General features: G+C 39.9%; 1 protein-coding gene across 1 annotated transcript in view; it reads left to right on the forward strand.

Annotated features, from left to right (window-relative positions):
- The window catches only part of epas1b (endothelial PAS domain protein 1b), a 44641-nt gene that overhangs the window by 15810 nt on the left and 2731 nt on the right, over positions 1–26100 (forward strand). Inside the window, exons 2-13 of the mRNA XM_085477021.1 lie at positions 5958–6148; positions 10476–10621; positions 11775–11862; positions 15346–15464; positions 16219–16421; positions 19290–19396; positions 23313–23460; positions 23588–23793; positions 23948–24183; positions 24533–24643; positions 25164–25696; positions 25909–26005. Of these exons, the coding sequence (XP_085333147.1) occupies positions 5958–6148; positions 10476–10621; positions 11775–11862; positions 15346–15464; positions 16219–16421; positions 19290–19396; positions 23313–23460; positions 23588–23793; positions 23948–24183; positions 24533–24643; positions 25164–25696; positions 25909–26005 (2185 nt within the window). The remainder of the gene's footprint in view (positions 1–5957; positions 6149–10475; positions 10622–11774; positions 11863–15345; positions 15465–16218; positions 16422–19289; positions 19397–23312; positions 23461–23587; positions 23794–23947; positions 24184–24532; positions 24644–25163; positions 25697–25908; positions 26006–26100) is intronic.

Raw genomic sequence — 26100 nt, forward strand, 5'->3', positions numbered from 1 at the left:
AGCAGCAACTACCAACTATCTTTTTTCCTTTTTTATGCAGCATCTCAAACTGTATCAAAACATACAAAATGCAGCAATGCAAAGGCAAGTCTGAGCAGGTACTGTAGGCCGAAGACTTTCTTTTTAAATAAATGTATCAGATCAGGAGTCCTGCATGAGTAGGGTGCAAAGTCTAAGAGCTGGGGTTAACCCTAAAAAGAGATGGAGCAAACAGGAAAGACTCCATTTACCTCCATTTACCAATCTGGGTCAATATCTAAGCCACTTCAAGTTTGCGCAGTAACTTTCAATGTCCAGAAATCAGGCTTCAGAAGAGGAAACTTCCTGTCTCACTCAAGTGAGGCAATTCCACACAAGAACTTGAGATAGTATTGAGTAAATTTGGTTGGCAAATTGTCCAATATGGCCCTCTCTCTTAAGACGAGACATTCCACTTGATGTATTTTTACTACTGGAACAACAATTCGCTCAGGACTCAGACGCCACATTGTAAAACACTTTGTAAGCATTTATAGAGTTCAGTAGGAGTGCTTTATGGTCTGAAATGGATGTGATGCATTTGTGTCAATACTGTCATAAATGCATTGTGCTTTAACCCGAGCCATGATTGCAAACGTAGTCACGTAGTTTTACTGCCTAAATATATTCAAAGAATGACATAAGGGAAGGTAAAAAAAACAAACATATACATATATAATAAACGTAAGTGGAAAATAATTGAATATGAGGTATCTGACAAGACTCTTTTCTTCTAGAAACGGCATTACTTGATTACCAGCATTGGTTTTGTTTGATTTGAGTCACTGAAGCACAAGATGAAATAAATCTGTCAGACCAGATTTATCTTTTACTGCAGGTCAAAGTGAACACATTTTCTGCAGTAAATCGTTGTGGGAACGATTTGAGGAATGAAGGAAAGAGAAGGTAGGAAGAAGAAAAATACTGGAAAGTATTACTTGAGTAGATGCACCTGACCTCTAACCTCTGGTATGCACATGCACGCGCAGGTGGGTGCGTGTGTTTGCGTGCACGTTTGTGAATATGAGCGAGGGGTCAGTGAGTACATCGGAAGGCTGCAATGCCCTGGTGAAGCGCTGTGACTCGCATTGTTTTCTGTACTGAAATAGTCTGCTGGGATCTTCAGCAACAATGGCCCTGGACAATCAAAGAGTGGCACACTACACACACACACACACACACACACACACACACACACACACACACACACACACACACACACACACACACACACACACACACACAAAGACAAAAGAACACACATTCACACATCAAGGAGCTAGTTGAAGTTTGCTCTCTCAGTTGGCTTGATTGAGTGGAAGCAGTCTGCTGTCTGCTGGCTCATCAGTAATGAGACTTTGAGTGACTGACAGTCGGGGTTAATGAGTTTAAACCTCAGAGACCAGCAGGGAGACGCACTGATGGGACATAACACTCGATGAGATAAGATAATGGTGCTTCTGTGCTCTGCCTTTCCTGTTAATTGTATGCTATCTTGTCCTTAATGTGTGTTTGCATGTTGGATTTTCTAGTTTGTGCGTTTTGTGGACTCCAGATTTTGGCTGCAGGGAAAAGTTTAATTTTGTAATGCGAACCACTGAAAACGCTCTTGCTTTATGTTTAAGTAAAAGAGATGATTTGGTCCTGTTTTTGTTTAAAAAAAAAAAAATGTTTTTAAAAATCTTGTCTGTTAAAAGGAGGGGATTTGTCTCTGGAGCATAAACAGATATAAGGAATTAACATTATGGTCATTTAACAGAAGTGCAAATCAAATCAGAAATACTATAAATTTATGTTATAAACTTTCTAGAATTTGTTTTAGTTAAGTTACAAAAAATAAAATAATTTATGATTATTTACTTTTGGCAGTTTTTGCTCTCCATAGAAACGATGTTGTGACAAAATAATTCTGATAATAGAAAATAAAATGCCAATTTACCCTTTTTATTTCTACTTTGATTTTGGATATATATTTTCAGAACATTTATTTACATAAATTGATAAATGTACATCATAGCGATCTTATGTTAATGCACAAGCATTTATGTCTTGTAGTCTCCAGTGGGAAGGTCATGAACACTGTTGAGTATTATCATAACTTAGTTTTTCTGAAGTATCCCTTCATTGCAGCATAACAAAAGCCACTTTTGGCAGTACACTTAATCACAAAGGGTCATGACGGTGAGCAACTCCACATCTTTGATTTGGCAGATTTTTTTTTTTTTTTTTTTTTTTTTTTTTTTTTTTTTTTTTTTTTTTTTTAAATAAATTTTTTTACCCTGGATGCCCTTCCTGAGGTAAAGGGATATGTGTCATCGAGCCAGGGCTCATGGAAATGTGAAAACCACTCAATACACATGCAAAGGTAGCAAGTGTTTTTCACCAAGAGTCATCTAAAGTATCTTAAATAAAGTGTAAGCTGAATATTGGAAACCAGTAATATATTGAAATCTACAAGAGTCAGTAAAAACACTTTAAGCCCCACAGTGTCCTAAAACAGCAGTGATCCCACCCCCATCAGAGTTCCTTCACCGAGACTGTAAATCTGATCCAAGTGGTGATAAAATGTCCTCTTATATGTACTTTCCGCTGTATGGAATAATGTAAACGCGTCCAGAACACACACGACTGCCATTTTTCCTGGCATTTAGCTGCTGTGTTGTGTAAAGCATCGGTATGCACAACGGTTGAATGGTTCAATGTACACTTTCTATATGGGCATGCAGGACGTTTTCTGTTGTTCGACCTTGTCATAGCAAGAAAACACTTCTATAGTCGTCTCACTTGGTTCAGTATTTCATCAGGTGTTTAATTTGGCACTTTATTCTCTTATCTCAGTGGGTTGTAAGTCTCCGCTTCAGAAGAGATCTTTTACGGTGTGAAGGCATCTGGCTTCTTTACCTTTTAACCTTGGTGCCAAAATATTTGTTTCTTCTGCACTGTTACATTTTCTTTCTGGCCCTGCATGTTGCAGTTCTGCCACAGATGTGATCAAGTCTGATAAACCACATTGTGTCACCACTGACAGAGGGCATGTGAAGTTCAGCAGAGCTTCACCTCGCCTGTTGTGGTTTGTAAAGTTATCTTTTCCGTAGAGGCTGCTCACAGATCTGAGGGTAAAAAAGCTTTTTGTTCACAGCACTTTTTTTTTTTTTTTTTTTAACTTAACCTGTTTTTGGCTCTTGTTAAAGAACAAAATGCTCAATTTAAATCTGTATGAGAAAGGTCCCACTTAATTGTATCGGAACTTTTATTTTAGTTTTTTCTTTTCTGCATTTTAGGATGGAGATTGTAAAAATGTTTCTGTCTTGTTACTCAAGAAATTTTAAAGTGAATTTTGTTACTTAAAAAAATGAATTAAATGCTGTTTTACCTGAGAATTGATATCCCAGAGCCAAGCTAATACACTTTTATGAACTTAAGGTGCAGATACCTGCTTTTTAATGCCCAAATAAAGTACTACACCACCAGAACTGGAGCCAAGACTTTATAGATGGGTATTTATACAATAAACTACAATAAACTAGCAAAAGAGAGTATAACTTTTAAGCCTTAAAAATGTTTTAACGAATAAATTAGAAAAACAAAAAAGTCCTCCAAGTAATTCTGAACAGCTATACAGATGAAAACTAATTTTTGTAACAGACTCTAAATAATATGAAAGTCTGTGACAATTGTCTCTTTTGGAGTAATCCCCAGGTGGTTGAGTGAGAAACTGCAGTAACTGCAAAAAAAACACATATTTGGTCACTGTCTTATTTATAGTCACACCTGTTGCATAATCATGCTGTTCCTGTCCAGGTATTTCAGCAGAGGTGATTCAGTGGATTTAAATGGAGCATGATGAGTCTGCTATTATGATGTTACCACAGTTTTCTTATTCCATCCGGCAGCATTCTTCTGTCAGTTTCTTCCCCTGCTGCTGTTGCTTTGCAGCTTTTTCATATAAATCTGAACCCTGTTGCGCAACCTTACCAGTCCCATGTTGTGCAGACGGTATCCAGTGACTAAGAGTTGAATTTGAGCATACGAGGGAGCCCAGATAAAGCCAAACTCCACGTGTGATGTCCTAATATGGATTGTTGTGCTGATGTCTTGGATCAGCGATTAAACTAGGACTGTTTGCCTATTTGAGCTTTCACGTCCAAATCTGATGCATTTCTTTTTCAGAGCCTGGAGCCAAAAAAAAGAAACCATATCCATGGAAAATTACCCAGAGTTCTGCTTGCTGACATAATTTGGCCCGCTCTTGTGTAGGCTTTGTTGGCGGCATTTTTGCTATAGCTTGACCGCCATGAAAAGATTTTCAGATTGCAATTTGATTGTTGAAGTAAACGCTTTTATCTTGGAACCTCGGTGCTGTGAGCAAAAGCTCTCTCCCTCAAACAACAAATGCATTAACCAGAGGAAATTAAAATAATCACCTGCCTACACGTCTTTAACCAGGTTTCCAATTTAAATTTTATTTTTAAAGACCAATTTACATCTATTAAAACCCATTTTCCTCGCATGGAACACAGACTCCAAACACGCTGTATAATCCTCCTGTTGGCAAAGTTCAAATTGAATTTTGCTCAATAGGTTTCACTAAATCCAAATACGAATGAGAAAGTTGAACAAAAATATGCATGAAAGTGGACACAGGAGGTGAATGAGTTACCAGTGGGATGGTTATTTTTAAGATATTGTAATTGTTCTTTTAACATCAAGAGGAAAAGGTTGAGAAAAGCCAGTCTTTAGTTGGTTAGGGACTGAATTTTAGTGAGTATTCAAATCAGAAGCCAGGATGAACATCTTTTATAACAAGTTTAATGCATTTTTTTCCACATTTCACTTTTCTCATAAAAGGATCTTTTGATCATTTTTGAAGTGTGCTGTTTCAGCGAGTACATATGTGTGTTTTTCATAGATATACAGTGTTTGTGTTAGTGACCTGGTGACTGATCTCTTCATGCAGGAAGTGAAGGAAATGGTGTCGCGTCATAAGAAGTTATTGTTTTCTTATCTCTAAATACATCTTTTTTGTGTTCCTTCTGTAGTTCTGCCTTGCAGTGTCTTTACTCGTTATACAAGTTATTTCTTTCCATTACACGGAAACTGTTTCTGCAACTTAAACCAGCCTGACTGCCAACTGCTGAACTGAACTGGCTTTCTGCATCTCAAACAGGGACGTCCCCTTCTGTACTGACAGACACTGATAGGCTTTGAAGTGATACCAAAAGCAGGAGCTGCTGAGGTGTATGTTTCTGTGTATGATGATCAATAACTGGTGTCAAGCTCACACAAAGTGAAATTCAGGTTCAATCGTAGTCCTTTAAGAAGCAAGTCAAGCAATTTTTGAATACTGAATATGTTTGCGTAACTTTATCAAAAAAGTGAATTCATGTGTGTTGGGTTGCAAAAACAAAGGCAGCGCAATAACATTTCTGCAGCTCTATTTGTTGTATCATTGATGTGAATTTCTGATATTGCTGATATTTCAACATGGCCCAGTTTGTTTCTGATGTGGAAATATGTAAGTCCTAGTTTTTCAGGGGGAAAAAAACAAAAGAGCAATTATTGTACCTCAGGGCTGCAGAAAAGCTTTATAAACCAACCACTTCTTTGTATTTATACTGAATGATGCATTGTATTCGAACTTGTGAGCGAACCCCCTTTGAAACGGGCACATTTGGTGCTTGTCGAATCACATGGGGATTTATGAGATTGGTTTCTTTATGCTGTGGTGTGCCCGCAGCAAGGTCAAGTAGGAAATTTTAAAGACCCCAGACAGTGAGTGCATTCATGGAAGATTAACTGCTGAATGATACAGAAGAACCTGAAATATAATTATTAACGAAGACCGACTGTCTCATTAAGCCAACCGACTTCCAGAGTAACCGTATGATTATGTGTCATTGTTCATGTTTAAATGACCATTTGTCTGTTTTGTGGCGCAGGAGCAGCTCAGAGAGACGTAAGGAGAAGTCTCGCGATGCAGCGCGCTGCAGGCGCAGCAAAGAGACGGAGGTGTTCTACGAGCTGGCCCACCAGCTGCCTTTATCCCACAGCGTCAGCGCTCACCTGGACAAGGCATCCATCATGAGGCTCGCTATCAGCTTCCTCCGTACACGCAAGCTGCTCGCCATAAGTACGAACGCTACACCACAGGCAGATACACACAGACTCACACAAATATGCACATGGGTGACAAACTAAAGGGAGAAATTGAGACTCCTGACTTGGTTTCAGTTATGAACATAGTCATAGGCATATGCATGTCCATAGCATGTCTTTTATCCTCCTCTCACCCCAACCGGTCGCTGCAGATGGCCCCGCCCCTCCCTGAACCTGGTTCTGCTGGAGGTTTCTTCCTGTTAAAAGCAAGTTTTTCCTTCCCACTGTCGCCAAAGTGCTTGTTCATTGTTGGAATTTTCTCTGTATGTATTATTGTAGGATCTACCTTACAATATAAAGCACCTTGAGGCAACTTTTGTTGCCACCAATGCTGTGATTGGTCTTTGCTGTCAAATATGTACGATTTTGGTCCTTCAGACAGGACTCCCTACCTCTAGGAGAACAGAATGAACTTGGGAGAATTGGCCATCCCTTCAGTAGAGTTCTTAGTGTGTCAATACCAAGGTGCTCTGAAGATGTGCTGTTCTTACAGCACATCAGCTCTTTACCAAGCCCATATGTATTTTTTTCCTTTAATTTTTCACACACCTCTAAATGCAAATCGGTGCAAGCTTCCGTGCAGTGAATCTTAATTCGTTACACAAAGGAGAAAAAATTCAAACGGCACACCACCTCCCTCCAGCAGCTTCTTTGACGTGTGATCACAGATTTGCGTCGGCACGTTCGTGTGTGTGTCTGTTGCTATGTCGAGTTGTCCAGTAAAGCAGGAAAGTATTTGCTGGCGTCTTTCTTTGCACTTCTCCTCCTTCCTCTCGTCTTAGTTAAAATTAGAAGCCGAGGAAGCTTAACAAAGAATCAGACCTATTGTTCTGGAATTCCTCCACTGCGTCCGTGTCTCGAAGTGAGATCAGAGAACCACAAAATTTAACAACCAACGTCAATTGTCAGCACTGCAGCTTGTTAAAAAATGTTTATTTTTCCTTAATAGAGCTAGAAAACTTGAGTTCACACAGGGGAGGAGGTGGTAAAGTGAGGTTTTAACCTTTGACACCTGTATGCTGGTAAACTTCCCCACGATATCTTTAAAGTCAAAGCTGTTTGTGTATAGATGAGCAATATTCATGTTGTCGCTGATTTAAATGACTGTCTTTGTTTTTGGTTTTTGTTTTATTGACTGTGTCATTATAACACACGGAGGAGAAAAAAAATGTTGGCATGTAATTTAAATAATTCCCATCATTCACACTTTGTGAGCTGACCTGATTTATAATTTCTTTAAAACCATTTTTATAGCAATTAATAAAAGCTGTCAGCTCTACGACACCATAGTAATAAAACACAGGAAAGCACTGTGATTAATGCCATACCTTAGACTTATCTGTAAATCTTTAGACTGCCATTAGTCTATTCTTATGTAACTTTTGATTTTTCTATTTATTGCTCTTTATTTATGATTGACTACTTTCATTGTTCGCAGAGGAAATAGCCATGCATTCAACCAGTGCTTCCTTAAACAACAATGATGACTACTTCCCATTTCTTCTTTGTAGACTATCATTAATCAGAGCATTTATGTGTCGTTTCTTTATTCATTTAGCATCTCAAGTAGGATTTTAGCGCACAAATTACACAAATGAAATCGATGCTTGATAAAGATGTGGAATATGGGCTGCGTTTCCACTAAAAAAAGAACAATTAATCAGGGTGTTTTACAAAGATTAAAAAAAAAAAAAAGCAATCCAGCAGCACATTCGTTGCGCGTTTGCCTGAGGTTAAAGGGTTGGTTAACCACAAAAAGAGATAAAAATGCAAATGGTTTCAGTTTCAAATTCCAAGATTTTGAGATATCCACCTGTAAAACATCTGCCTCTATCCAAACACAATGGTAGCTACTGAAACTTTCTCAAAGCACTCAAAAGCAGGGTTCAAAAGTCATTTGGGTGATACAACCAATTTAGGGTAATTAACATTTTCTGAAATTCCAGTAGCGGTTGTCAGACGTGCTCGCATAGATAAAGAAGTGTTAAAGGGGGGGAGTATGTATGAGATGTATGTAAAGGAGAGGTTAACAAGTGCGAACGAGAGGAGGAGGAGGAGGCGTGCACGGGGAGGAGCTGTAAAGGTAATGAGGGTAGGAAAGCAGCGGGTGAGAGGGGAGGAGAGCACAAGGAGATCCGTGAGATGCAGCTGCAGATACAGCATTATCAGGCCGGTCTGATTGCTCCGTGATGGAAGGAGAGATTGCGGAGGAAACGAAGAGCCCTGCCCATCGTTCGGCTGGTGCTGGCATTACCCCTGCTAGCCATAACAGCCGACTGCCTTGGCGCCAAACATGCTGGAATGCACCCTCACAAACACACAAACATACTGTATATGCACCCAAGAGCCGCTGTAGGGAACACCTCCCTTAAGTAACTTACACTCAGTTGGGACCTGATGAACTTTGATCTACTGATTAGGAGATACCTCAAAGGATTCAGCTGTATTTTTGTCTTGACTTTGACTTAACTTGGATCAAAATACTGTGAAACATATGCGTTCCTAATTGCAGAGGTCCCAGCTGTGTTTGAAGTAGAGTCCTACATTTTGGGAAATATACTGATTTACTGCCCTTTGATCAGGCGGCCAAATATTTTGTTTTCATCTGTACGCCATTTGTTCTCTGGCAAATTGCAAGTTCCCTCAATTGAGTTCATAATATATTACTTTTTTTTAAAAACGTAAATTATTATGCTCAGCATTCCAGCAACCCTAACGATTGGATAAGGAGTAGAATAAAAAGCAGATTGACCAAAATAAGGGGAAAAATATAGAAATTTCCAAACAACTATTATAACAGATGTTTTCAGTAGAGTGCTTTTATATTAAGTTAAAGCTTTAGTAACATGTGCATAAATGACAGACAACTCTCCAACTGCATATGGATTTTTTTTTCTTTTTTTTTTTCTATTCTTGGTTGCGTTCATTACTGAATATTTCTCATCTTTTCAGAACACAATTTGTGTGTCATGCATTTGTTTTGTTTTTTTAATGGTACTTATCGAAATTGTGCCTTACTTTTAGATTTATGTCTAAATATTTGGTACTGGTTCCCTTCAGGCATTTACTGACCTAACAAAACTATTCTGACAGTTTAGGCTCTATCAACAAGAAAGAAAGAAAATATTTGTTTTTGTTCAGTTTCACGTTTTCTTCTCCTCGTTTTAAAATCAAATCCTAACCCCAAAAATAGATGCTCATTTGAGCCTCAGTCCCTGAAGCCCACATCGGGTAGGTGACATTGTCAAGGTTTTCTCTTGTGGCGTCCTAATGTGTAGCACACCCTGAATACTATCTCTTTTGTTTGGCATGTGTAAGCATGCACCAGATATTCTGTCTTTACAAACGTGATGAACAGGAAAATGGTGGAAAAAGAATTCCCACTATGACAGTCACATAATGTTCTGAGTTCATATTATGAGAAACTCATTTTGCCTCACTGCTCTGTCCCTTCATTCTGTCCAGTATGACCGGACAAATGTCAGAAAATAGAGGGGAAATGATTCTCTTAGCAGCAGCTGTCCCTATCAAACGCTCTGTTCTGCTCCCCATTATTCTGAAACGAGGGCAGTTACGCAACCAAAGAACAGCACAGAGAAGAAAAGTGCAACTCAGTCCAAATGACTGGTAATCACAGCTTAGTATTTAGGCCAAAGGTGGCGCTGGTCTTTGGATAGAGCCTTGAGAGTCTCCCCAGCTCCCTGGGGCCCATGTGAAAGCTCCGGGTCCTCTAGGGGCTAATGCTATCTGGGCCCAGCTCCAAACTCGAGCCCCAGGCCTTGTTGGAAGCCTTGAGAGTTGCTCTCTCTTATCTCAGGGAAACACACTAGAGGAATTGCAAGCTTCCCACCCTCCACCCCCATCAACTACTGGGCTTTGTTCAGCGTGAAGCCAGCGTCTGCAAACACATACGCCTCTTGAGTTGGGGCCAGCTCGAGGCTAGAGGTGTTTTTTCTATCAATTAGCTGAAACAAGACACTGTGGACAGACTGGAGTCACTGTGTGTAAATGTTTGGATACTGCGCTGAGTGTATTTGAGCATAATTGCAAGTTATGTCCTAAAAGCGGGCACCGCTTGAGCAGTTTGCGAGCAGTTTGTCAGGGTCGAGCATCAGGGGTGGCCGGAGATGCAGGAAGAAGCTACAGTGGTTTGTTTTGTCCCCGAGCCAAAGCTTCAAGAGGGAAAACAAGCCTGATGCGTGCACACAAACACACACAGATTCACAATGATATCCATTTATAATCAGCACTGAATGAGAAACAATTTGTAAGCGTCTCCTGTTTGCTGCCTCTCCCTCCAGGCTGCAGCAGCAGCGACGGCGAGGACAACGGACAGATGGACAGCCTGTACCTGAAGTCTCTGGAGGGCTTCATCACCGTAGTAACATCAGATGGTGACATGATCTTCCTGTCCGAGAACATCAACAAATTCATGGGACTCACGCAGGTACACAGCCATTAAAGAACACTTAAATAAACAGACAAGTGCAGACACTTCTAAATGTGATCAGTTCCTGTTTATTTGCACGCAGTCATAGTTGATGCTATTTTTTGTTTTTGCGGGGGGACGTCCACAGACACAGAATAAAGTGCTATATAAATACAGGTGAATTTGGCTTGTAGTTTAAAGTGCTTTGAGAGGTCATAAACATCACCAACATCTAACATCTTTGCATGTGACATGTGGATAGATTTTTTTTTAATTTTCTTTAACTTCTCAAGAAGATTGGAAGAAAGACATTAACCCAGTCAGACAGGACGCAGATGTGGATGTTAACGGGTACTCAGGAGAGAGAGAGGGGTGTGTTTATGTGAAATGCCTGTTATGCCAGCAGTGTGTGTTCAGTCAAGACGGTGAGGTTCAACTATAAACACATTGTGCATTTTCTTTCCCCACCCTCTCTGGCACCAACTTAAACAGCAAATCGTAAAGGAGAAGTTTACTGTAAACGCTGAAACAAAAGCTCTGCTTTGCGACCCTACGCTGCCCTCAGCTTTCTGATTTCAGGCTTTCCTTGTGACCCATTTGCCTGAACTTTATGTCCCTTAAGTGGATTTTCTGGAAGAAAATCATTTGTGGTAGAAGATTTGTCCAAAAACTTAGTGGTCTTCCTTCACTCCTTACACCGTTGCTGTGGAACAGAAGGAGAACACATTTCACTTCTGGTTGGACACTTGTCTTTGATGTCCAAATTTTATTCTTTTAGTGTGTTCATTACATATTTTATATTATATGGGGAAAATATAAACTGCATAGAAAGTGCAGCTTGACTGGTTATCGGAGGATTACAATCACAAGCTGCTAAAGTTTTGTTTGTTTAGTGTTGAAGCATTCTGTGTTTCTGGAGGTGACACACTTTTGTGCATTTGTTCATTCATGGTGGCCGCCATTACTCACGCTCACTACCCCCTCTTCATCTATTTATCCCAAACAAAACTACTGGTGCTGGTGCCAGAAAAAGAAATATGCAGCATGTCTAACTGATGGAACAACTACTGTAAAATGTAGAGAAAACTGTAACAGAAAGGCAATTGTATATCTTTATTTAACATTCCTTATTTCAGGATTTTTATTTATTTGTTTGCTTTTTGTTTTTCAGGTGGAGCTTACTGGTCACAGCATCTTTGACTTCACCCACCCATGCGACCATGAGGAGATCAGAGAAAACCTCAGTCTGAAGACGACTGGTTAGTACACAGTCTCATACGCATTATCTTCTATCCACCTATGACAACTGTTACATTCACCTGATTATGGTTTACTGATTAAAAAAAAAAATGCAGTCATTCTCCTCCTTATCAGAAAATGCCCCCTGAAATAAAGTAGAGGAATGTCTGTGGAGTCTTATCTACTCAATAAAAGAATAAATTTGCTCAGCAATTCACAAGCTATGCTGCCCATTAGATAATAGGATATCCTGTGTACAAAGTTGATGTTTTGTCCCACCCACGTCACCATGAGGAGATCATAGAATGTATGTAACAGAAAACAAATTAAGCAACTCACTGGAGAGCATTAATACCACGCAAATTAAAAAAATAATAAAAAAAAACAAATACACTTAAAAGATGCTCACAATACAAATAGTTAAGTCTTCGAAGAAGACAAGATTCCTAAGCTTTGATTCAGACTGGAAACATTTAAAGGTCACCTGTAATACTCATTACCAGCTTCATATTGTTAGTAAAGGAACAATTCGCCTTTCAGTTCACTCTGTCTGAAATCAGCTCCTCCTCATTTATGGTCACCCTCCGTATTGAGTCGGCTTTCATGACCATATTGGGAAATCTACTCACAATGACATCATACAGTAACAAGAGCAAAAGAAACTGTGTTAAACTGTGTATTATCTAAGCCCGAGAGTGTGCCTCATATTAATTGCCTGTACATACTCTGACTTCCTTATTTGAAATCGTGGCAGTGGTTCATTAGGTCCACTCACAGCATTTTGAGATTATGTAAGTGTGAAGTCATGCAGCCATGCTGGATAACTGGAGGCATAATCTAAGTAAACTTCCCCCAATCATGTGAGAGTTTGTATTTTAATTCTAGTTGTTTCTGATTTCAAATAAAAAAATTTTTTATGTAGTGCCAAATCACAACAACAGTCGCCTCAATTATAAAAGACAATAAACCAATCTTGTGTTAGTTTGCTGCTTTCTGGACATTTCTGTGGACAAGTAACACCGGTGTGACTTCTTTACTTCAGTATGTGTGGTCGCACTGGTGTTGCGTATCTGCAGCGTGACTCCAGTGAAATAAAATGTCATCAGCTGATGTTAACGCAAACAAACTCTGAGGCAGGATTTTGTGATTTTTATTTTATTTATTTATTTTTTGTTGAGAATTCGAACTCTTTCCCCTGCATGTGTATATATAGAATATAAGCACACACAGAGTGTTGATAACGCTTATCAGCACTGGCCGCAAAACTTGCAAGTAGAACAATACTTTATATTTTATAGGCCTGTTTCTATTTAAATCTTTCACTCAGTCACTCACATATTAACGTACGCAGTTGTTTTTGGCCTGAAGAGATGTTCGTCTGGTGTTTGTTTTGCTCAACCTTTAGCTATACGGAGATAAAGACTTGTGAGTTTGGAGTTTGACACAAGAGACACTTAATTTCTTGGCTCTGAGGCATCGCTCCAAGGCTGAACTCTCACTTGTCATGTAACAGCTTGGCTTACTTTCCAGCTCCTGTCATGTGGGCCGAGAGATGTAATGACTGTGTTAACCTTGACTTTTTTTTTTTTTTTTTTAATGACATTAAGTCATAATAAGCATGTTTTCTTCTTCTTAATAGTGTGATTTTTTTTTTTTTTTTTTTTGATTTTTTTGATTTTTTTTTTTTTTTTTTTTTTAAATTGATTTTTTTTTTAAATTTTCCTTTTATGCCCTTTATTCCCGGATACACATAATTAACAAAATCCCTTGTGCTGCCCAAAAACGTCTCACTGGTCCGGGCGTTGACTCGATTTGATGTCAGTGGCTAATTCCATCAGATAAATGCTCACTTTTTAGGATCTAAGGAATTTAAATTAACTTAAATGATTATTCAGGAGTTATTGAAATCCCTGCCCATTTTCTTCCTAAAAACCTTTGAACTTCCGAAAACTGAATGCACAGTTGCTGATATGCTTTTGCAGATACTTATGCAGACAGCTGTGAATAGACAGCTGTCCATATGGAAGATTCAAGCGTGGTTGCTGTGTTGTAGTGTAGTGTGGGTGATGTCAACACTGACTTAAACACACCGTGCATACTTGCAGACATGTGCACTTTACCTTTGGTCTAATATAGCCTGGACAGGTTCTTCACTTCATGTACCTGTGGCTCAATATTGAGGCCAATGTAGATTAGTTAGAAGTGTTTGGCTGGCTTTGGTGCTAGGGGAAAGTTCAGGGGCCTGTAAATCCTATCATTCCTACAGGACGATAATATTCCACAGTACTGTCAGCTTGTTGTCACCAGCTGTCTTATCTAGGAGTGACCAAAGTATTTAATGGACCCTCAGACATCTATATCCTCTGAGTTTACTTGAGGATGAAAAATCATTCTTCTGAAATTGTCAGGTGTTACACAGATTTACTATCTTCCACATGCTTTGTACAGCCTTGCAGCTCTTACTGTTACAGAGCCATTCAACTCTCCTGCTTTTACTTGTGGGACAGAAATGATCTATGCAAAACAATTCAAAACATGAACAGAGTGTGGTTATTAATATTCTATATCTGATGGGTCCACAAGGGGGGAAAAAACATGAGAACAAAAGTTCAAAGGTCATACAGAGATGAACCTATAAACAGATAAAGTAGAGTTGTAAAGGACATGTGCAAAGGAAAGCAGATAAGAGCTGCTACCGTGAGGAAGAGCAGACGAGGAAAGGCGCTGAGAGAGGAACAAGGCATTATGGGGTAGAGATAATGACCTTAGTATGTTACACACACAGTGCAAAGCAGAGCCAGAAGTACACCCATACTACATGTTTTCTGTCTGTGAATCCACTTTCTACTCCATCCCTCTCTCCTGCACACACACAGGGTCACACTCGCTGTGCTGTGGTTGATAACTCTTATCAGCAGTGGCCACAAAGCACACCAGCAGAACAATACCTTCTGATTTATAGACCTTTTCTATTTAACGCACTTTCACTCCACACTCATTCACATCTGAACATGAACGTGCTTGTAAGTGTCGGGGAAACATTTATGTGGTGTTTGTTTTGCTCAAGTGTAACCATATGGAGTTAGAGACACACTTTTAAGCGTGGAGTTTGACAAAAGACACACTTCTCTTTGCTTTGTGGCTGCAGCTCCGGGGCTGAACTCTGACCTTATGATGTAACAACTTGGCCTATTTTTCCAAGTCCTCTGTGACTAAGCTGGAAGGGAGATAAAGGGAGTGAACTTCCAGTTTATTATATTGCAAAAAAAAAACAAAAGACACTGAACTTTGTTTTAAATCTCCTCATACTTATAGGATCCATATATTATTATGCTTTAATGTCAAGCGAATTTTATATACTGTGCAAAAAGCTAAAAAGCTGTTCACAAGAGCAGGATCTGAATCATTTAAATGCTTATGTTTGCCCCTGCTCAGTGACATTGTATTATTGTATGATGATTCAGATGATGAATTCTGACACACTGTTTTTTTGTGTCTTCCAGGAAGTGGCTTTGGTAAAAAATGCAAAGAGCTGAGCACAGAGAGAGATTTCTTCATGAGGATGAAATGCACGGTGACCAACAGAGGACGCACTGTCAACCTCAAGTCAGCCAGCTGGAAGGTAACAACTGCTACATCTACAAAGCATCACATCTGCAGCAACTGCACACACAAAATGAGATTATTACATTGTGAATAGATTTAGCCACATATTGGACACAAGTAGGGTTTAGATTTTAGAACAGGGTTGGGGGAACTCCAGGCCTCAAGGGCTGGTGTCCTGCAGGTTTTAGATGTGTTCTTGATCCAACACAGCTGATTTAAATGGCTAAATTACCTCCTCAACATGTCTTGAAGTTCTCCAGAGGCCTGGTAATGAACTAATCATTTGATTCAGGTGTTGACCCAGCGTGAGATCTAAAACCTGCAGGACACTGGCCCTTGAGGCCTGGAGTTCCATCATCCAGAGCAATTCATGATGCTGGTAGGAGTCTAGAAGCCCATATTAAAAGTTTAATGTTATATCCTTAAATAGCAATTCCACAAGCAATCTTGTGCAGCAACACAAGTAGTGTAACAAATAGTGTAGAGAAATGCTTTCTCTGGGTTGTATAGCAGTAATGCAAAGCATTATTTTCAAAGGTAAGAAGTACTTTACCGTTTTTTGAAGAACCTATCGCAGCCCTGGCCATTAATATCGACTAATGTGGGGCCAAAAAAGACATGACCACTACAATAGGTGTCTGCGTCATGGTAAATATGAACACTCAGATAGGGAAAACCGTAATAATCGCGCTATGGCTGCATGTTATTCACCACAGGGGTAACTCTGACACTGTGTAAACTCCATTTACACTCCTGCTGCTCTTCCTCAGGTGCTTCACTGCACTGGACAACTGAGGATGTACAACAGCTGCCCTCCGCGAGTGCTGTGCGGCTTCAAAGAGCCTCCGCTCACATGCGCTGTCCTGATGTGCGAACCGATACCACACCCGTCCAACATCGACACGCCGCTGGACAGCAAGACCTTCCTGAGCAGACACAGCATGGACATGAAATTCACCTACTGTGACGAGAGGTAGGCAGAAACATATTTTTTAGATTTTGTATTAAATGATAATATATGCTTCGGTGAATATATTTTTATGCACCTATATTTGGTTTGAACCTCAGCAGAGTTCAGTAGAGCAGCAGATTCACATTGCTGCCAATTAAAACACAACCCTTAAAGTCTGAGACACACACACACACACACACACACACACACACACACACACACAGAAGATTTGAGCGATTGCAGTGTGTTGACTTAGCAGGTAAGAAAATAGAAGTTGGTGATGAAACCTAAATTAATAAGGCGCTGTCATGACGTTGTCAGAGCGTGCCAAGTGTTAATGACCCTGGATTAGATCGTGAACAAGCCTAAAGCTGAAACATTTTTAAAGCTGCCAAACAAAATGACATCTGACATTGTGTCAGTTATCATTCGTCACTTGTAGGTTAGCATGAAAAGCGGCTATCTTAAACCCAAAGAACCTCATAGTTTGCGCCCAGATATTTCTTTCCCACTGGCACGAGAAGGGAACACAACGCATTTTCAGATTGGTGTTACACAATCGCATGCACGCAAATCTGTAATCTTATCAAGCCTCTCATGCAAGAGAAATGTTCCTTTTGTGTATTGCATGCACAGGTCTGTGCGTGACCGCACTACAAACAAGAGCCCATTTTCTTTTTCACCCTTTTTAGTGCAATTTAATAGCCGCCTAAATCTTCTCTCCAATTACGCAAATGAGTTTATTGTAGGTGGGTCGACCCTCCTGGCTCAGCAGAGACTTACACTCATTAGAGGAGGGACGGAAAGTTTCTTCAGCTCATGCCTGGCAGTGTGAGAGATGGAGGAAACAAAGAAGGAGAGAGAGGGGGAAAGAACGGAGACTTATCACTTAGGAATAATTAGTTCTTCAAGAGGGGTAACAATCAGAAGTTTAACCTTCTAGTTTGCTTAAACTCTGCTTGACCTAAGAAGAACAATTATTTCCTCCCCTCAATATCCCTGTTGATTCTTTATAATTTACTAAGTACAGTAAGAAAGTCCATTTTATGATTAAATACCAGCTTTATAAATGACGTATGGCTATTGGCTATATTCTCAATTCTACAGTATAAGGAATACAAACACAAAAGGACACAAAGGGAAGTTCTAAAGTTATACAACTTGGATAATTTAGACGTGGACAACACTTCTGTGTGTACTATGTTACTTTTAAGTGTCAATCAGAAACGTCATGCAAGTAATCACTACTTATTACAGTGCATGTTGTAGATTTATCAGTAATACAGGGACATTGACCCAAATATTACACTAAATTAGATACAATTTGTGTAGCGTTGATTCCTGCATTAATTAATTTTAGAGTTTTAATTCAAACATTTGTATAAAATCATTTGTATGCAGACGATAGCCCGCAGGGTAATGTGCTCCTCTGCTTTGGTCTTCCTGTCATTTGTTACTTTTATATCTGTAATAATGTAAAGTACACCGTGATACAAAATAACATAAAAATAACAGTGAAACGCTTGTACTTACTTAACATGGAGGAAATGAATGGAAGGAAAGAAAAGAAAGCAATCACCATCGTAATCATCATTGTTATAATTTGAAGCTATTTTAGTTGTGACCATGTTTTATTAATGCTTTTGTTTTGTCTCTTTCCCCACTCTGACTCTCCTCTCTGGCCTTAATGCATTTTTTCCTTTTTTCATGTGTCTCTTTTTTTTTTTTTTTTTTTTTTTAAACCCATTGTGCCTATGTACTCCTCTTCCCTCCAGACATTCATCCCCTCCCTTTCCTCCCTTCCCTCCCTTTCCTCACTACATCTGTCAGCGTTATGCAATCTGAGGGTCTGCATCACCAGACCTCTCACTCTGTCCCTCACACAATAAATCCACCGCATCATCATCATCATCATCATCATCCGCTGACTGTTCATCTCAATGAAACTTTGGCTTCACACCTCCAAAGCTATCCAAAGGGCAATATAGATGATGAAAACTGTATTTTAACTGATTTGACATCAAAAAATGTTGAGTGTGATGATCAGAGGTACAAATAGGATGAAACGGAGTGAAAGAGTACATTTATACCTACTGGAAATTTGAAACGTTTTTTTATGCTGCAGTGTATCCTATCCCTAAACTCTGGAGTCTATCCTCATGCCAGAGTGAAAACATTTTGGTGGCAGTTGGAGTAAAATCACATTCCTAGCACTTTAATTTGGGTTAAGTACAACTTATCTTCATTCTCTGTCCCAGTTTACCCTCCCCGGTCTCCTTATCCTGATAAAACCTTGTTTTCAGGGGCCCATTTCCTGTTGTAGGTTTGGATCATGTTCTCACAGCACAGTTTGTTTGGAAGAGGCTCTGCTTTTGACCCTTAGCCTAATTGTTGGCTTCTCAGTGAAGTCAAAATTACACTTATTTATATACGTTATTAACTTGAGTTTATTTGCTGTCAAAACAGCCTGAAGCTAAGTATGTAATTATTTTCAGCACTCAAAAACTTCATTTAAATTAGTGCACCTGTAATCAGATTACAGTAATCCTGTTATTTATTCTCAAAACCTCTACTTACTGGCGAAAGAGTTGGAGAGAAATAAAAGGGAGTTATTGAAAGCCAGCAACAAAATCCTGATTAACAACGTGAACTTGTGATGAGAGACGAGAGATTAGCTGTTCCCAGAAGCACCGGGAGGTTGGAGACAGAACGAGCAATTCTTATTTTTGGAAATCTATCCACCGCTCAGTTTGATTTCCAAGTGGTACATGATGTCTTTTTAAGTTCAGGATGAAGTGCAGGATTTGTGTTTTGAGTCGTACATGTGAGAAAAGTTCAAATAATAAGTAAAAGCCCGTGTCTTATTAGATGTCTGTGTCTGTGTTCCAGGGTAACAGAGTTGATGGGTTACACTCCCGAGGATCTGCTGGGTCGTTCCATCTACGACTTCTACCACGCCTTGGACTCAGACAGTGTCACCAAGAGTCATCAAAACTGTAAGTACATGCTCGGACCTTAAAAAAGACTTTGAACGCCTCAAACATCAAATATGAAGCAAAACAAGCCACGGTGATTCAGCTATGAACACAATCTGCACGTGTAGTTAGCCTTTAGCTAAGATCTAAGCCTGCGTGTCCTCAGATTTTGCTCGTAGCAGTAAGCGATTGGTTCAAAAACCTGATGAAATATGGAGCAACTCTTAAACAATAATTAGAGCCTTTCTGCATGGTTGCCAGTATTGGCAGCCATCTTGAAATGGCACATTCGAGGCACTTAATAATAATAATAATAATAATAATGGATTGGATTTATATAGCGCTTTTCAAGGCACCCAAAGCGCTTTACAATGCCACTATTCATTCACTCTCGCATTCATACACTGGTGGAGGCAAGCTACGATTGTAGCCACAGCTGCCCTGGGGCAGACTGACAGAAGCGAGGCTGCCATATCGCACCATCGGCCCCTCTGGCCAACACCAGTAGGCGGTAGGGTAAAGTGTCTTGCCCAAGGACACAATGACCAGGACAGAGAGCCTGGGGATCGAACCGGCGACCTTCCGGTTACAGATGCACTTCCCAACCCCCTGAGCCATGGTCACCCAAACTTACTTTGAAGGATTCCCTAAATGAACTCTAATTTTAGTGATCAGGATGTAAAAACTGCATAATCACTAGCCAGATCAGCTAAACGCTTCAAGCTTGTAGTCAGCTGGTAATACAGCCTAAAGTTTGAGTGACGATATTGGGGGTTTTTCTTGTCAGACATTTTTGTTTCATTAAATTTTATTTTTATTTTCTTTATTTATGTTTTAGGTAGACAAATACATTTATCCTTGTTTAGACATATGTGGATGTCTGTGTGTATGTAAAGAGCAGCAACATGGTATTAAGATGTCTGTTATTAAATTAGGTGCATCCACTGATGGCCTGATGAGGTTTGCACATCTGATGCCACAAACGCAGTGGACAGGGGACCAGGTGGCCTCTATTACAATCTAATAACTGTGTGTGTGTGTGTGTGTGTGTGTGTGTGTGTGTGTGTGCGCGTGCATGCGGACAAGGCTCTGAAGTGTCATGGCTATTCTCTTCACTGACAGTACTGTATCATTAGAGGCTTTGACAGTGCACAAGGGAAAGTGGTAATTTAGTTCCTTAAAACCACCCCTGCAACATAATGGCTGTGTGTGTGTCTGTGTGTACACAGCAAAAAATGCTCTTGTTACAAAGAGGATTATGCTTTTCTTTTTCTTTTTTTCCCTCCTGGCATATCTGGGCCAACACTAATCCTGATATTTTCTTTGAAAAGTAAAACTGTACTTTCCAAAAAGTTGATTCGCTACATCCAGATGACCAGAATCAACTTTCCTTACTTGGATGATTGAGTATGCATCAAGACACAAAACTGTACCTAATTTGATATTTTACTTTTCACAGAAAATAATATTTTCATCCAAAACTTTCATCATTTAAAAAGATGTCAAGCAGAAACTTAAAGAAGCAGTACAACCCAAATACTTCCCCCTGTAGCCTGTAGTGGTGTGTTTCAGTCTAGATTGTAATGGTGTGAGTTTCAGAGCTGTACAAGTCTTTGCTGCCTGTTTCATTAAACTAAAAGCACTCTCCCTGTCTTACCATGAAGTAAAAAATAAAATAAACCAACAACTTTTTCCACACTCAATTAGTCCAAAATCATAAAGACAAATTGTGGTTTTACAATTTTCTCCATTCACTAGTCAGATAAAACATGCTGCTAGCTAACATTACCCTCAATAGAGACTGGATGACATTAATGCATACAGCCAAGCACGAGCCTCTCATCACAGTTGGGTCTTTCTCCACAATCATGCAGTTTATGGGTGTAGTCTAACTGAATGAAAATAGTTTATGGGGGAAACTGCTTACAATTAAAGATCGATTTATTTTGTGCAATTTTAAATGCAAATTTTTAAATTCTGTTTTTGATACTTCAATAACCATAAGAAGTATAGAATATGGCTGTCATATTTTAGTATTAAAGAGAACATGGACAATATTTCTGAAAATGGTAATTCACACTGAAACGGTCTGGATGGATTAAAAAACACCGCAGGCCCAAAGTAATAATATCTAAAAGCATCTGGGGTAATAAGTGCATTCTTTTTAAATAAAAAAACAAAAAACAAAGTAACTCACATTCACAAAAGTCAAATTATTATGACTTTTTAAATCAAAGACTTACTTTGAAAGGTTGGCTCAAAAAACAAAAAAACAATAGGCTTAAAAAACAGATCCATTGTGCTTGAAACAGAAATATTTCAGCACATATTGGGATTGTTTGATACCAAGTTGTCTTTTGAAGTTTTGCACTTCCAAAGTTGACCTTTTAGACATGTTCTTTTGGTCTCGCTGCACTTTAATTTTGCATGTCAACAAAAACCAAAAAAGTGACTTGAAAGAGGATTGTAGTCCTCGGGTTTTTGTTTAGTGTGCTGCATGTGAATTTTTTTTCTTTTAGCCATGTTCTCTCTCCACTGATCTTAAGTCATCTGCATCCGCAGCCCTTAGCTGTCTGACATTTGCCAAGATAAAGGACTCTCTATCCATCTGAACGTCTCACAAACACAGACGAGCCGCTCTCACGGCCAACGTGACCAGCCTGTCGATCAGCACATGCTAACAGTGTTCTCTGCTACATGCAGTGTTGTCCCCTCCAAGCTTTCTCAACAGTCTTACTTGCGCGCGCACACACACACACACACACACACACACACACACAGGGAGTCACTGGCCTTATGTACGCTTTGTGACCATTCCTACGCCTTTCCCACGCCAGTGCTGAACTTTGGACTGTAGCCAGAACATTTCCTTCTCGAGTCAAAGTCAAACATCCCGCCTTATCCCGCTTACAAATATTTGCTTGATTTTTAAAGGATTATGCAAATATTTAACAAATAATTAGCCAATCTGGACTTTAAACACCTAAATAAAAACAAAGTATAAAAATCCACCACATACAGTTGTGGTCAAGATTTTACAGGCACTCCAAATGGGCATGAATTTAATACTTTCTTTGATCTGTTCTCTTCCTAGAATAGATCTTTTAATAACCTTAAAAAGCAAAAATTGACTTTATTTGGATTTCCTCTAATACACACATGGTCAAAAGTACACATGCAAGCTCCAATATATACATAAACTCACATAAATCTTTTAATAAGTAGTACTGAAGGTTTACACCGTCTTCTAATTTGACTGGCCTGAGGCTTATGAACTTTACTACTGATGTGACCTTTGATTGGAAAGTTGCAACACAGAAGATTAAACAGTCCATCTGTCACTGACATCGACAGACTGAAAAGAACTGTCAGTTTATTTTCTCTTTGGTTTTGTTTCCTCATCAGAAGATTACTCACTGGGTTATACAACAATGTGAACGCGTCACAATTTTACGCATGAACAACAAAAACTCAACAAGTACTCTCAGTGAGTAATTTCTGAGTAATAAGGAAGAACACTGATTACATTGGCCCTGTTTAAAGCAGTCCTGTACACTTGAGGACAGTAGCTGAAATCAAATTCAGCACAGTTTTATTTAGTGCCAGTCAACAGTCATCTCATGGCATTTTAAATCGTTATGTAAAGACTCTAATAAAAATGACAACAAAAGGTGAACATGGAGAAATGACTTAATAAAACCCTGACCAGTAAAAGATGGAGACTTTTAAAACTAAAGACATGTAATGTTCCAGATCCTGACATTATTGTTTCAGTGTCATTCACTTTCGAGTCAAATCAGTGTGCCACTTTTGAAGAATAAAGGAAGTATGCTCACAGTTTCAGGAAAATTGTTTTATATCTGCTTTAAACTTGCAAGCAATAACGCCAATGTTATTCATAGCTTCTTTTTTGTTTCTTCTTCTCTTCCTTATGCAGTGTGTACCAAGGGTCAGGCAGTAAGCAGTCAGTATCGTATGCTGGCTAAGAACGGGGGTTACGTCTGGGTAGAAACCCAGGGAACTGTCATTTATAACAGCCGCAACTCTCAGCCGCAGTGCATCGTGTGCATCAACTATGTCCTCAGGTAAGAGTCTTCATTTTTAATCCAAGTTTCCCTCAATTAAATGCCATCTTTGCCTGGATTTAATCATAAAATATTCAGATTTCTATATCTCAAAGTTCAAATTTGCTGTGTTTTCTCCAATCCGTAGTGACATTGAGGAGAAGTCGATGATTTTGTCCCTGGGGCAGACGGAGTCCCTGTTCAAGCCACGACACATGAGCAGCTTCTTCAGTCCTGGAGTGGGCATGAGCGGAGAGCCTGGAGATGCCCTCTTCAGTGAATTCAAAGAGGAGCCGGAAGATCTCGCTCAGCTTGCTCCAACACCTGGAGACACGATCGTTTCCCTCGACTTCAGTCAGTATTTACTTCTGTAAAACTGTGTCTGTTATGGTCACAGTATTCTTCCACCTTACTTTGGCAAAAACAATATAGCAGAAACAACTTTTTAATACAGTTTCCTTTTGTCTTTTTTAAAAAATTGGCTCAAATTTGTGATTCTTTTTCGCAGGTCGTGTTCAGTTTGAAGAGCCCCAGCAGCCAGCATACTCCCAGGTGTCTGTTTCAGCCATGGCCCCTCCGGGACCACCGTCCTGGGCCAGTGAGAGCCACAAGTCTGCCTCCAATGCCTCTGGACCCCCAACTGCAGCTCCAGGGGACGTGGGTAAAATGGCCGGTGGTTCGTTCACTGTGCAGCAGAATCCTCCATCGGGCAGCGCCACTCCGAGCCTCAGCAGCTGCTCCACGGTGAGGACAGCGCGACAGGGCACGACTGAGAGCCAGTTTGTGAAATTGAAAAGAGTAATTAGTTAGTGAGCGAGTGACTGGTTGGTTACACTTGTTCCATGGTTTATTCTTTCAGTGTGCGATGAGGTCACTAAAACTGGGCAGAGTGTGTGAGAATAACGGGGGTGGTTATTTGGATGGAATAGGCTCGTAGCAGTGAATAGTGCCTTTGTCAAAACTCATCTCTCTTGTTTCTCTTATGTATTAGTCCTTTTTGTCTGTGTTTATCATTTTCTTTCTCTCCACTTCTCTCATTTAAATCTAATTTCTTCCTTTTGTTCATCCTTCCCTCTGTCCTTCACCTCTGCAGCCCAGCAGCCCAGATGATTACTACAGCTCAGTGGAGAGTGACCTGAGGGTGGAGCTCACAGAGAAGCTGTTTGCTCTGGACACAAAGGGAGACAGTTCTGCAAACACTGAGGTGTGTGTGTGTGTGTGTGTGTGTGTGACCAAAGTTGTGTAGAGTTAGTGAATTTTATGTTAACTCAGACAAACAAAGAAAAAAGCCTGAATTAACCAGCTCAACATATGTATTCTGTATCATTAGCTTTTTAATTTACTGCTATAGTGTCTTTGACCTTTAGCTTATAAATCTGTGAGAAAAGCATCCAGGACATTTTCCATTTTATGTTAGTATTTCTTCAATTTAACGAGTACTGGATTAAACAAAACTATAAATCAGTGGTTTACATATTTGAGTGGCTGCTGATAAAATATTAGTACTCACAATGATGTTTTTATTATTGAGTTCCTAATGTAATCATCATAATCCTGTTAGTCTAAACTGAGTGGCAGTTTATGAACACTGCAGCATTATCTCAGCCACAAATACTCCCATGTCTAAAGCAATAATTTATAGTTTTCACCAAATGCTTAAAAGGATCTCTTTTCTTAAATATTTGTGTTGAAAAAACAAAACAAAAATTATTTCTGCTATCCAGAGGGACTTGAATGATTTGGACCTGGAGACTCTGGCTCCTTATATCCCTATGGATGGAGAGGACTTCCAGCTCAATCCCATTGTCACAGAGTCAGAGCCCCTGGAGGCAGCTCCAGCAGGATCCATGGGGAGCAACACCAGCCTGCCCCAAATTAACCAGACCACCCAGCAGAGTTTCAACAATGTGGCCAGCCTCTTACAGCCCCTGTCCACCTCCTCCCAATCCCCAGGCCACTACCAGCGTGCGACATCTTCATCCTGGGCTGGAGGGGAAAAGAGAGTCTCCAGCCAGGGGAATGCAGATCCCCATGGAAGGTCATACATGATGGGGCATCTGCACAATCCCCCATACCAGGCCCCGGCCAGCTCCCCGCTGTCCTCCATGGGTGGCAGTCAGAATCTGCAGTGGCCACCAGACCCGCTGTTGACTTACCAACAACAACCACGGCCCACCAAAGCCTGTCTGATGGACACGATGTTGGAAGAACGGCCATCCTGCAAGCAGAACATGCCACATGGCATGCAGAAACAGAGGTGACTTAACTATGAGTCTCTTATTTTAGTGCTCAAGGAAAATTTAACTTGATGCATATAACTGTGAAAATATAAGACTAAAAGGAATAAGGAATAAAAACCTTAACAACATGATTTAAATAAAAAAGGGTGTTGACCACCAAATTCTCTTTATTATTGCCGCAATTATTTATTATTAATATTATTTTTTTTCATCCACTTTATGTATGCAGGTCCATCGACAACTTTGTACAAGCTTACAGAGACATGAGTCCAGCCAGAGTGGCCATGGCCAACAGTATGAAGCGCTCCTTCAGCCAGATGGCTGTGGTGAGTTCCTCCGACTCCTACCGTACAGCAAAAGTTCCACTGCAACTTAAAGTATTCAGTGTAACATAGTGCATTATTTTGAGGCATTAGTGTTC

This window comes from Copadichromis virginalis, linkage group LG13 (assembly GCF_057382275.1).
Source record: "Copadichromis virginalis isolate Kocher_CV1m ecotype Utaka linkage group LG13, C_Virginalis_male_GT1.1, whole genome shotgun sequence".
NCBI lineage: Eukaryota > Metazoa > Chordata > Actinopteri > Cichliformes > Cichlidae > Copadichromis > Copadichromis virginalis.